The sequence below is a fragment of the Marmota monax genome, unplaced genomic scaffold (genome assembly GCF_021218885.2).
Source record: "Marmota monax isolate L192 unplaced genomic scaffold, Marmota_monax_Labrador192_F-V1.1 WCK01_AAM20220418_F8-fsc00108, whole genome shotgun sequence".
NCBI lineage: Eukaryota > Metazoa > Chordata > Mammalia > Rodentia > Sciuridae > Marmota > Marmota monax.
The window spans coordinates 1426029-1438242 of record NW_026694593.1 but is presented as its reverse complement, the minus strand read 5'-3'; the positions used below and the strand labels follow the sequence as shown (position 1 = coordinate 1438242).

At 48.1% G+C, this 12214-nt stretch overlaps 2 protein-coding genes across 19 annotated transcripts in view; one reads left to right on the top strand and one right to left on the bottom strand.

The window, feature by feature from the left end:
* Nucleotides 1-464: 464 nt before the first annotated feature.
* Msto1 (misato mitochondrial distribution and morphology regulator 1) lies at nucleotides 465-4913 on the top strand. 9 transcript variants are annotated; one of them, XM_046422022.2, is made up of 15 exons: nucleotides 465-589; nucleotides 702-837; nucleotides 1309-1434; nucleotides 1523-1592; nucleotides 1697-1772; nucleotides 2028-2082; nucleotides 2180-2309; nucleotides 2463-2580; nucleotides 2663-2797; nucleotides 2900-3052; nucleotides 3309-3440; nucleotides 3515-3699; nucleotides 3916-4020; nucleotides 4108-4184; nucleotides 4511-4913. In XM_046422022.2, the coding sequence occupies exons 1-15, from the start codon at nucleotides 506-508 to the stop codon at nucleotides 4720-4722; spliced, it is 1794 nt and encodes a 597-aa protein (XP_046277978.1). In that variant the 5' UTR covers nucleotides 465-505; the 3' UTR covers nucleotides 4723-4913. The 9 variants fall into 9 exon arrangements, with proteins under 9 accessions (XP_046277978.1, XP_046277977.1, XP_046277976.1 ...); XM_046422021.2 differs by having other exon boundaries at nucleotides 4508-4913; XM_046422020.2 differs by having other exon boundaries at nucleotides 4108-4217.
* Nucleotides 4301-12214, bottom strand: part of Gon4l (gon-4 like) — an 84827-nt gene continuing 76913 nt past the window's right edge. For 8 of the 10 annotated variants that reach the window (XM_046422013.2, XM_046422011.2, XM_046422009.2 and 5 more), the window contains 9 exons: nucleotides 11029-11226; nucleotides 9465-9608; nucleotides 8879-9022; nucleotides 8642-8761; nucleotides 7914-8027; nucleotides 7021-7231; nucleotides 5912-6542; nucleotides 5721-5823; nucleotides 4301-5308 (listed from right to left, as the gene is read on the bottom strand). In XM_046422013.2, coding sequence (XP_046277969.1) covers nucleotides 5159-5308; nucleotides 5721-5823; nucleotides 5912-6542; nucleotides 7021-7231; nucleotides 7914-8027; nucleotides 8642-8761; nucleotides 8879-9022; nucleotides 9465-9608; nucleotides 11029-11226 — 1815 coding nt within the window. In that variant the 3' untranslated portion in view covers nucleotides 4301-5158. The remainder of the gene's footprint in view (nucleotides 5309-5720; nucleotides 5824-5911; nucleotides 6543-7020; nucleotides 7232-7913; nucleotides 8028-8641; nucleotides 8762-8878; nucleotides 9023-9464; nucleotides 9609-11028; nucleotides 11227-12214) is intronic. The other 2 variants (XM_046422014.2, XM_046422018.2) reach the window with 1 other exon arrangement.

Genomic DNA, 12214 nt, shown 5'->3' with positions numbered 1-12214 from the left:
CCCTAGTCATTGGTGGCGCCAGATGAGGCGCGAAGAAAACCGTCGAAGAACGCTCGATGACGCGCAGGCCTGTAATCACGGCGACTCAGGCAGGAGCATCAGAAGTTCGAGACCAGCTTCAGCAGTTTAGCGAGACCCTCTCTCAAATTTAAAAATAAAAAGGTCCGGAGATGGGATGTAGCTCATGGTGGAACATCCCGGGTCGAATCCCCAAGATCCAAAAAAAAAAAAGTCCGCAGCATGGCGACGCGGCGCACGACTTCCGGCCCAGCCTGCGGTCGCGGGGCCGCGGGGCAACTACGGGAAAGCGGGACTGGACCACGTCAACGAAGAGGGGCGGGAATGATGGGCAGGGTCTCGAAGTCATTTACCCAATGGCAAGGGACGTGTTTGTGGACCAATAGGATGCAGAGGACGAGGCCACGCCCACAGGCCTGTGGAGCCAATCGGCTAGGAGCAGCGAGCGGACTGGCAGGGGCGGTGGGACCGAGTGGAGTGGGGAGGCATGGCGGGCGGGGCCGGAGAGGTGCTTACGCTGCAGTTGGGACATTTTGCGGGTTTCGTGGGAGCGCACTGGTGGAACCAGCAGGTGAGGTCTCCTAGTGGCTGTCCCGGCGAAATCCTTGGGGATCCACAGTCCTGACGTGCGGCCTGCGCCGCTCGCCTCCTCTAAGTGCAGTCCTCCCTTCTGCCTCCCCCAGGATGCTGCGCTGGGCCGAGGAACCAGCGCCAAGGAGTCCCTGGGAGAACTGTGCCCTGACGTCCTGTACCGGACGGGCCAGACGCTGCATGGCCAGGAAACGTACACGCCGCGACTCATCCTCATGGATCTGAAGGGTGAGACGGTGTCAGGGGTCGGCCAGTGCTCAAGTGTTTCCATTTCGCGTCCGGAGTCTCTAGCATCCCCTCTCTTAAATTAAAACTCTATAGTTAGGCGTGGTGGTTCACGCCTGTAATTCCATCTACTAGAGAGGCTGAAGCAGGAGGATCGCAAGTGTGAGACCAACCTCAACAACTTAGTGAGACCCTCTGTCAAAAAAGAACTAGGGATGTAGCTCAGTGTTAAAGCGCCTCTGGGTTCAATCCCAAGGATCCACCTCCCACCCCAACCCACCCCCAAAATGACCTCTAACCATTGTAGGTTGAAGGACTAGAAATGAGTATTCTAACACCAGAGGTACGCAGGAAGGCAAAACTTTGCTCAAAGAGCCATCTGTAGAATAGACTGCTTGCCTGGAGACAGGTGTTAAGAAATGCCACACTCCTGTATGACTATTGGAATTTTTTTTTTTTTTTTTTTTCTCCAAGTACCACATCTACTGATTAAGCCGGGATCAGAAAGAGGAATTCTCCTAAACCAGCTCCCCACCCACCCGTGCAAATGTGCACCTAAGAAAGCCTGGAAAGCCAGTGCAGGAGGGATGTTGACAGCAGGTTGTCAGGAGATCAAGATTACCCCTTCCCTGGGAAGAGAGAGGATGCCCTAGGATTTGACCAAGCATTGCTTATTCTCTCTGTACAGGCAGTCTGAACTCCCTAAAAGAGGAAGGTGGACTCTACTGGGACAAACAGCTAGACGCAGCAGTAGCTTGGTATGTACCTAATGTATGGAGAGGGGTGGAATCAGGCATGTGCACAGAAAGCTAGAGCTCTCATCACAATGAGTTTCTTTGATTAATCTTGAAATCTTTTCAAGGCATGGGAAGCTTACCACACACAAAGAGGAAGTCTATCCCCAAAACCCTCATCTCCAGGACCTTCTGAGTGCAGAGGTGAGGGCCTCTATCCTGAACCTTTTCACCCCATGCTACAACCAGAGTGCCTCCACTGGGGTAGAGAAAAGAGGATTTTAATCACCTTAAATGCCTTAGAATGGTATTTTGAGAAAAAGCACATCTTTTCCTAAGGATTGTTTCAACCTAAACAGGAGGAGGCTGCAGGGATGGCCAACATGCTCAGGGAATATAAATCAGCCTTTGCTTCTAAACTATCTGAAACTAAATATAGATTTTTCTCACCTGTGCCAGGGAGTGCGGAGTAGTGATGGTTTCTGGAGGGTCAAATCCATCCCTAATGGCAAAGGTGAGAATTCTGCAGATATTAGATTTTCGCAGTACAGATGGGGACCTAAGCAGAGAAGGAACATGGCAAAGGTACATCTCTCCGGCTTTTTCTTCAGGTCCGCCACCAGTCACCACTGCTGCAATTCCAAAACCACTAGAGAGCAGTGTCAGAGTCTGGTCAGACTTCCTCAGAGTCCATCTCCATCCCCGGAGCATCTGTATGATTCAGAAGTACAACCATGATGGGTATGGGGACCTCAGAGGCTGTGAGGCAAGAGGCTTACCCACCACCAATGCTGGGGATAAGATTCTTTGAGGCCATCTTTCCCCAAAACAAGAGATCTGGGAGTTGGAGTGGGGAGAGGATTGGAAGTCTTGCCTCCTATTCGTTTATGGCAGGGAAACAGGTCGGCTGGAGGCTTTTGGCCAAGGGGAGAGTGTCCTGAAGGAACCCAGGTATCTGGAAGAGCTGGAGGACAGACTGCACTTCTACGTAGAGGAATGTGACTACTTGCAGGTAGCTGTGGGCAAGGTGGACAGCAAGGAGAAATTCTTCTCATCCTGTTCTCTACTGCCTTTGATCCTTTGCTTCTCTCCAGGGCTTCCAGATCCTGTGTGACCTGCATGATGGTTTCTCTGGGGTAGGTGCCAAGGCTGCTGAGTTGCTACAAGACGAGTATTCAGGGCGGGGAATAATAACCTGGGGCCTGATCCCTGGTTCCTGCAGTCTTGGGGTGAGTAGAACATGGGAGAAAAAGAAGTCACAGTGGGGAGGAGCAACAAGAGAAAAGTCGCCATTGAGAAAGTTGCCTGATGCACACCCCTCATTTCACCAGGAGCCTCAGAAAAACATCTATCGCCTGTTGAACACAGCATTCGGACTGGTGCACCTGACTGCTTACAGCTCTTTCGTCTGCCCCTTATCCTTGGGTGGGAGCCTGGGCCTGCGACCCCAGCCACCTGTCAACTTCCCTCACCTGCATTATGATGTAAGGCTCAATGCTTGTTCTGACTACAGCTGACCCTCATGTTCCCCAAAGAAGCCTCTGTTAGGAGGTCTCTTCTTAAACTTAGCTTGAACTCAGCTGTGATGTGGCCTCTTAGATCTGTCTTGTGCTTGTCCACTCTTGGGCCAAGCACACCCTTGCTTCACTCTCTGGACCTCTCTGTCATTAATGCCCTACCTCCACACATCCTTTTCCAGGTCCCAAAGGCTTAAGTGCTCCTCTTGTATCCTCTTTGTAGGCCACTCTGCCCTTCCACTGTAGTGCCATTCTGGCCACAGCACTGGACACAGTCACTGTTCCTTATCGACTCCGTTCATCTCCAGTTTCCATGGTCCACCTGGCTAATATGCTGACCTTCTCTGGGAAAAAGGTATGAAGCTCTGTGTGGGGCTTGGGTCAGCACTGAGAAAAAGATCTGTAATCTTATCTCCTCCTGCTCTTTAGGTGGTGACAGCAGGAGCAGTCATCCCCTTCCCCTTGGTTCCAGGCCAGTCCCTCCCTGATGCCTTGGTGCAGCTCGGAGGAGCCACCCCATGGACCCCACTGTCTGCATGTGGGAACCCCTCGGGAACACGCTGCTTTGCTCAGTCAGTGGTACTGAGAGGTATAGACAGAGCGTGCCATACCAGGTGAGCACTGTTGGTCCTTAGGAGCCCTCGTCAGGTTTTTGTTTATGTCCTCTTCTCCCTAATATCCAGGCATTCTAATGACATTGCTTCCTCCCACCCCCCTTACTTTAAAAAAAAAAAAGAATGAACAACCTGATCCAGCTGATTGTATCCAAGAATTCTTAGTTCTTATTAAGCAGCCACAGACTAAAGGTGGTTTTGGCTTTGTTCTGATAGTCAGCTCACCCCAGGGACACCTCTGCCTTCTCCTCTCCATGCGTGTACCACTGGAGAAGAAGTCTTGGCTCAATATTTACATCAGCAGCAGCCTAGAGTCACAAGGTCAGTATGATGCTTGCTCTGCCCTCCTCAAGGACCTCCACCCTCCCCTGACTTCTTGCTCACCGAACTGCCATTCTCTGTCCCCAGTTCTTCCCATCTGCTGCTGACTCCCTGCAGGGTGGCTCCTCCTTACCCCTACCTCTTCTCAAGCCTCAGCCAGCAGGGTATGGTTCTGGATGGTCCCCCCAGGGGCACAGGTACGTAGGAGGTGAAGAAACCTAAGATATCAAGTGTGGGAGCAGTTTTACTCTCCCTTCCTGGATTAAGAGTGCTTAAAATGTTCACAGTTAAAACATTTCTTTATTGCCCTAGGGCTCCTGAGAAGTGTTCTTCCTCGGGAGTACTGATATACTAAGGGGGACAGCAAACAAAATTCACCGAGTGTGCTTTACAGTCAAGTCTTTCAAGTGCCCAGACTTCCCTATAGACATGAGAGTCCCAGGAAAGAATATGATCCATTTGGTCTCACTCCTCTCTCCCTCCACAGCAGTGCACAGCATCCCAGTGTTTGGGGCTCTGTGCTCCTCTTCGTCCTTGCACCAGACCCTGGGAGGCTTGGCCACAGAGCTCACCAAACTGGACCTGCGACGCTGGGCCAGCTTCTTGGATGCTGGGGTGGAACAGGATGAGATGGAGGAGTTGCTGCAGGAGCTCCACAGTCTGGCCCAGTGCTACCAGGATGGCGGTGGCCTCATGGACTAGAGTTCCCGGGCAGGGTGGGGGGAGGGTCAGAGCTAGTTGGCAATAAAAGCTGCTGAATTTAAGAGCCCAGTGTCCTCAGGCAGAGGAGCTTAGTGTCTTGGGACTGGCAACACGACACAGGCATTTATTACACTTGGAAACACTGTGAGTAGATCACAGAACAATAAATATGTACCATCAGAAAAAGAAAACTGTCGAGTAAGCCCCACTGTCCCTTGATGCTATTTACAGAGTGGATTTATAAGTTCTTCATGAAAGATCCTGAATGAGGCCCAGGATGTGGAGCTCCAAGGCCCTGCTCCAGCCTTGGTGTGTCCGTGTCCTCAGCTCTGCTCTCTAGTTCCGGACAGCACAAGCAAAGTATAAGCAGCCTCTCCTGGAGTGCAGGGGCCTGCTGGGCTGGTCCTATGTGATAAATCCACGTGTCCCCAGAGTCTCACTCATCTGCATCCTCCTCAGAGAACAAGTCCCCATGATCAGATAGTTGGTCCGTGTTGCTGGTGCTGGTCGCATCGTCCTCATCCTCAGAGCTGGCCTCACAGGCCGTGTGGAAGAGCTGCATGAGTTCTCGGAAACGGTGGGCAACCTGGCACAGGAGAAGGGCTGCGTTCACTGTTCCCAGTTGGTAACATTGTGATATTATCAAGCTCCAGGTACCAATTTTTAAAACTTTTGTATTTGTTTACACAGTAAGGTTGTGAGAACTATGTCCTCCTTCTACATAAGGAAACTCCAGGGACTAAATATTTCCCCAAAGTTATACTCCCCAAAACAACTAGTAATGGAAACCAGATTCTACCTCTGAATCCAATGCCCTTTCTTTTCTAGAATCACCACCACCCAAGAAGTCAGGCCCTGAGGTCACCCTTAACAAAGCCCTTGTCTCTCCAGTTGGTACCCCTTCCCCTCCTTGCCATACCTTCTTGGTTCCTCTGGGCTTGAGGCTCAAACAGAACATCCCCACCTTCACACACACACACACTCTCTCTCACACTTACCTCAGCAGGGGTCTTATTTCCCAGCTGCTGAGAGATGATGCTAAAGGTCTGTGGCTGTGCTCCTTGTTCCTGGCACATGGTGAGAATCACACGATCAGCTTCCCTGTAACCCACACAAACAGGATTAATCCTGTAGAGCCTCATAGATGTGTTCTATACTCTTCTCAAATACTTCCTATATCCTCACCTACCTTGTCCATAGGACAACCTTCTCCCCAGTGGAGCTGACCTTGCTGTTGTTGGCACAAACTGTAGCTTCTGTGGCTTTTGGCTGCTGCTCCCACTCTGGACCCCTGCCCTGTATTCCACTGTCTTTAGCCAAAACCCCTCCTGGGGCTTCAGGAGAAGCCTTTGAGGTGTCAATTCCTGATGAAGATTCAGGGACGGGAGACATCCGGTTTGCTGTCTTCACCTCAGCTCTACTTGAGGGCTTCCAGCTCTCTTGAGTATCTGGTTTCCCAGACACATGTCTTCTCCCTACATCTCTGGTCCTTGAGGAAACAGGACTCAGGAAGGAAGCATGGGTCTCAGCAGCAGTAGGCAATTTTTCAGTTTCTGGTGCATCCCAAACCAGCATGGAATCCTCTGAGTCACCCACCACCTTTTGGCCTTTCCCTTCATTCTGAAGTCCAGAATGTGCACTGGGGCAGGAAAGAATGTCAGGCCCAGCCTGGTTCTTCCTCCCAGGGTGCAGTACAGCTCCAGTTTGTAGGGGAAGCTGAGGAGACTCTGGTGAGCAAGATGGTGGGCCGTCCAGAAGCTGTTGTGTAAGGGTCACTTCTTCTTGAGGGGATGAAAAACTGCTTCCCGCTAATAATCCTGCTTTGGAGGAAAATTAAAAATATCTGAGGCTACGGACAGGATCAGGATGCACCCAGGGCCTGAAAACTACCAGAGAGACATTGTGGTGAGCTACTGTGATAAGGTTTCCACTGGAAAGAGTGGGTTGCAGGTGAGGGGTAAAGTCACTGACATAAGGATACCAAGCTGATAAGGATCCAGCCATTAGAATATAAGTAGAAAGGATTTGTATATAAGGGCAAGGGCATCAGAATTAAACACAGAAAGAGAATGCTGTAGCATGTGGACTCAACAGCACTCTTGATTCTCCAAGAGAAAGAAAGCCTTAGAAGAGAAAATGCAGGCAGAGTAGCAGTAGAGTTCCGTCGGTCTACCAGGGAGAGAGAGGCTATGTCCACTCCTGGAAATTCTGCTCCTCATCCAGGCTCAGAGGTTCCTGCTTGAATTATGAGAATGAAACAGAACTAAGGGGAGAAGGGCCAGCAGTGAGATCACTCACCTGGAATGGACGCCTCTCCCTTCCTGGTGGTCCTGCCAGTCCTGCTCTGGGTTGCTTCAGTGCTCTCCTGCTCCTCGGGGACTTCCTCTTCCACCACATCCATGCCCTGCCCTGCTTCCTTAGCACCAGGCATAGGACTGGCCTCTCGGTGGGGGCTGCTGCCCACCAACTCGTGGAGCTCCTTGCTCTTGTAGGATTTGCTGTCACAGACCTGCAGGGATGGCTTTCTGGTCAAGCGTATCCAAACCTCCTATGTCTCGAGGACCCACCAAAAAGAAGCCCTGTCCCGCTGCTTAGCAAGTCAACAAATATGTACAGGCTCCAGAGACATTTAAATGGCTCGGAGTACAGTGTGGGGTTCCACCCGTCACTCCCTCTCTTGGGTTGCCTTTTTGCTGCCAACCAACTCTAAAGAACCAGAATGACCTTAAGAATCTACATTCCTGGTTTATTTCATTAAAAAATAAGAAGGAAATATTCGAACTGTGACTTTTTTCTTTTCCAATTCCAAAAGCTTGCCTTACAGAATTCTCTTTAGAATGCAAAATCCAGGAGCTGGGGCTCTAGCTCAGCGGTAGAGTACTTGTATGAGGCACCGGTTCAATCCTTAGCACCACATAAAAAAATAAAGTAATAAACAAAGACATTGTGTGTCCCTCTACAAAAAAAAAAAAAAAAACAAACAAGATCCATCATGTATTTCTAAAAGATTCTATTTATTTTACGTATGTACACTTATGTGTATACTGCTTGTTATTTGTAGATGTTATATGTTTTAAGAAATCAAGAAGGTTCAAGTTTGTGGTAGCAAGCAATACCTCAGAAAGCATGTCCCAGAGTTGCCCTGATGTCTCTCGATACCCTGAGTCCTAACACCCTGGTACCTTCCTCACCTTAGTGCTACAGTGGCTACAATTTCTCCTCTTGCTCTTCTTAAGCTTGGAATCAGGGCCTCCTTCATGGCAGGAACAGGAACAGTCCTTGGCCCCATCTGTCCACTCAGTCTCCTAGGAGATACCTGGGCTTGATTAGCAATCATGTATTTTCAGTACTATAAGAGGAAGCTGGGCTGTGAGCCATCTGAAGAGGTCCCTTCCCACTACCTCCTCCCCTTTCTCTTTCATAACACACCATCTCATTACATTGCCTGAGAAAATCAATGCCCAACCTGGATTGAAGCCTATTATGAATCCCTGAAACAACCTCTAAGTGACCCAAAGACACATATCCCAATTGTCCAGATGTTTCGAGACACATATAAGTCAAACAGATTTTGAGGCAGTCCCTGGAGAGCTCCACTGTGAGATATGATCTCATCTTTGTTTCTGACTCCCTGTGCCTTGAGTTCCCTGCCCCTTCCAAGTCCCTTGAGAGAGCACTTTGTACATATTGAAGGCTCCCGGAACTATATACTCTCTACTTAATAAATCCAAGACATAAGTATCATTATTATCCCAATTCACGATGAAGAAACTGAAATACAGGTTAAATAAGTCATCCAACATCACTTAGCTACTAAGAATCAGTTTCTCCCCAAGAAAAAGTAAAAGACATACAATAATTAAAACAAAACAAAAAAAAATCATGGATTTAAAAAACTATTTCTTAGAGCCTGGTGTACCTTATCATGATTTTGAACCCCAACTTCTTTTCTTCTCTTGTTCTTGGAGGCTGAGGGTATCTTGGGAGGTTCTTCTTCCTCTTCCACGTCAGGCAATGCCACCTCTTCAAAGCCATCAAACTAAGGAGAATTTGGCGCCACTGAGTGCAGACTCTAGGCTGATTTCCCTCCTGAAGGTGGCGCCAAGTAACCCCCTCATTCCCCTTCACACCCCTAGGGCAGCCTCAGGGCCTGTACCTCATACTCTTTCTCCTCAGTCCAGTTGATCTCTTCAAAGTCACCCATCCGGCTAGCTGCTGGGCGCAGATGGTCAAAGAAGACAGAGAACTCATCCTGTAAGTGGTCGTGGCCCTTGAGGAGCTGCCACATCTGTGTCTTGAGCTGAGGAAAATTGTAGAGGCAAAGATGGGTCTCCAGAGCCTCCCCAGACCACCCTTCAAACCACTCTCTCCACTCCTACATTCTGCTTTCCTAGACACATGGAGGCCTCTCTTTGATAAGTAAGAATTGTCAAACTTCTCTCTGCTTGCTCACCCACAGGAGAGGAGTGTTAGTCACACATTCCTTCCTTGAACATCCCTTCCGGAGCACTGAAAGCACGCCTGAACCCCTGAGGGTCAGTCAGGCTCTGGATTTGAGTGGCCAGCCTCTCTGTCCTTATGCTTTATGCTTTAAGTAAACCTAAGAAACCCCTACCTTCTTCATCTCCAGGAATCCCTGGTACTCCAGGGGCAAAAGGATATGGTACAGGTTAAGGAGAAAGAAAAGGGAAGGGCCTGAGGTCCAAATGACGATAGTAAGGAAACAGGACAGGAAGGAATACCTCAGTGATCTCCTGAGGAAGACAGTCTGCACAGCCCTGGAGGACCTTGATGATCTTCTGGTGATGGGAAGGGTTCTCTGCAAAGCAAATCTCCAGCTGCCGAAGGAACTTGCGACTCTTCTCAAAAGCCTGCTGCTCCTCAAACTACCAAAGTGGAAGGAGGGCAAGAGAGGAGTCACCCACACATCTAGAACAGGACTTGAGGGCCCTATGGATGAGAACTAAGAGCAATGACCTGCAGGCTTAGGGGATGACAGGACTCTAATAAATTCTAACACCCAACTACCTTGGGCCCCTGGCATCTACCAACTTAAGAAAACTAAGATGTGAATGAAAGATTCAAGAGATGTGCATGTCTCAAGTTGTTTATTATTTTATGGGTTGTGAAATCAAACACACACTCTCACATGGTACTTCACAATTTACAAAGAATTTTAGCATATGTGTTCATCTGATCCTCACAATAATGCCAGAAGAGAAGATGAACATTATATGATCACTCCAATGTCATTTAGCTGCCATAAGACTATCAGAATGCCCTCATATTCCCTTTATTCCTATTGTCACCCTTATGAAAAAAAGCCCAGGGCTACGAGAATATCCCTCATGCTTATTTGTCAACATTGCAAATATCATCTTACTGCAGGGGCCTTGCCAACATAGCCCATTCCCTTTACTTACAACTCACTTGTCCCCTTTTCTTTAGTTTTCTATAAACCATTATATTCTAAATTCTATTCACTGCTTTTTTTTTTTTTAATATTTATTATTTAGTTTTCGGCGGACACAACATCTTTGTTTGTATGTGGTACTGAGGATCGAACCCAGGCCGCACGCATGCCAGGCGAGCGTGCTACCGCTTGAGCCACATCCCCAGCCCTTCACTGCTTTTTTTTGTTGTTGTTGGTACTGGGGATTGAACTCAGGGGTATTCAACCACTGAGCCACACCCTCAGCACCATTTTGTATTTTATTCAGAGACAGGGTCTCTCTAAGTTGCTTAGAGACTCGCTTTTGCTGAGGCTGGCTTTGAACTTGTGATCCTCCTGCTTCAGCCTCCCGAGCCACTGGGATTACAGGCATGTGCCACAGCGCCCGTCTATATTCATTTTATTTTCATAACATAGATGTAGCAAAATTTATATATTGTACATATTATCACCTGAGTTTCCCCATGAAAATGTAAGCTCCATGAGGGCAGGGATTTTTTTTTAAAAACGCTATATTCATAGCACCTGAAACTTTGCCTGACATTCCATAAACATTTATTAAAAGAATGCCTGTTATACAACTGTGAGGAGCAGAGAGCACATGACTTACCTAAGGTCTCCACTGGCAACTCAAAGTAAAATGCTCTCATTTCCCAAGTAAAGAAAATGTAAGAATGGGGTTGGAGAGAGCATCTCCCGAAGAGAGGGGCAAGGGGCAAGAGGAAATGGGCAAGGGGCAAGGGATAGGCCTGTCTGGAAGCAGTCAAGAGACTGGGACAGTCTTACTTGACTTCATCCGACCCCAGTCACTCTGACTTATGAGTCCTGTGTACTGTTTCTGCCCATCAACTTACTAATCCACAGGCCAAAGCTTGCTCAGGCAACAGGAAAGCAGCAAAGTCCTTCAACAGTTGAGGCCAGTCTTGGAGCAGAATTTGCAAGCTTTTGTAGAGATCCACAGCAGTCTGCCTCTGGGTGCTCGACTCAAATTCATAGATGACTTGAAGAAAGTCTTCATACTTGCCAGGGATATGCTGTAGGGCTTCTCGTACCTACACAGGGAGACTTCCAATCATGAGCACCCTTTCCTTGGGCCCCAAGAAGAAGTAAGGATACAAGGGAGAAAGAGAGGTCATAATAAAAGAGCTCCAAGAAGTATCCTTCAGAAGCAAGGCCCTGAACACGTTTTCAGATCTGATGGTTAATAGAAGACACAGAGAAATGAGCAGGGTAGAGTTCTTTTTCTGATAGTGGGCAACAGGAGAACCTTCATTTCCAGAGGCCAGAACCCTGACTTCAAAACCGATAATGCTTTTCTCTAGGCTCTAAGTTCTTCTTCCTGATTTTGGTCCCATAATGATATAGAAAAGGAGTGTTTCGTATTTCAGCATAGTGTCATCTGAGGGCACATAATACATACATTTGAAATGTTGGTTGACCACTGGGAGATAGGAAAAAGCCTCAACTATGCTGCTACTACCTTCCTTTGCTGGAAGGATAAAGGAACCAGCTAGTTACTGAAAGAGAGCTACTAAGGCACAACTAAACACAGGTGGGCTCCCATCTGAAGACCAAGGTACTTCCCTGAAATCTGCTCTCTGGCCAGTGTACCAGCTGTCTTTTTTCCTCAGGCCAAAGGGCTCAGTGAAGGTTTTTATTACTCCATAGATAGTAAAGACACAATGTTCTACTGATGATAAGGTATCACTCCCCCCCTCAAAATCTGCACAAAAGGGGATTATTTTTGGTGTTAATCATCAACTCACACTAAGCTCTGTGCCTTTGGCTCTCTCACAAGACCTCTTTTGGTAGTTCCACGCAAGCTAAGGCAAAGACAGACAGTGCCAGCTATACAGTTTTTAAAAACAAAAACAAAAAAAACACCTTTTTTCTTCTTTGCAATACTGGGGATAGAACCCAGGGCTTTGTGTATGCTAGGTGAGTGCTCTACCACTGAGTTATACCCTCAACCCCAGACTTCATTTTTCATTTTTTTTAATGTTTTTTTTTTTTAGTTGTAGATGGATACAATAACCTGAT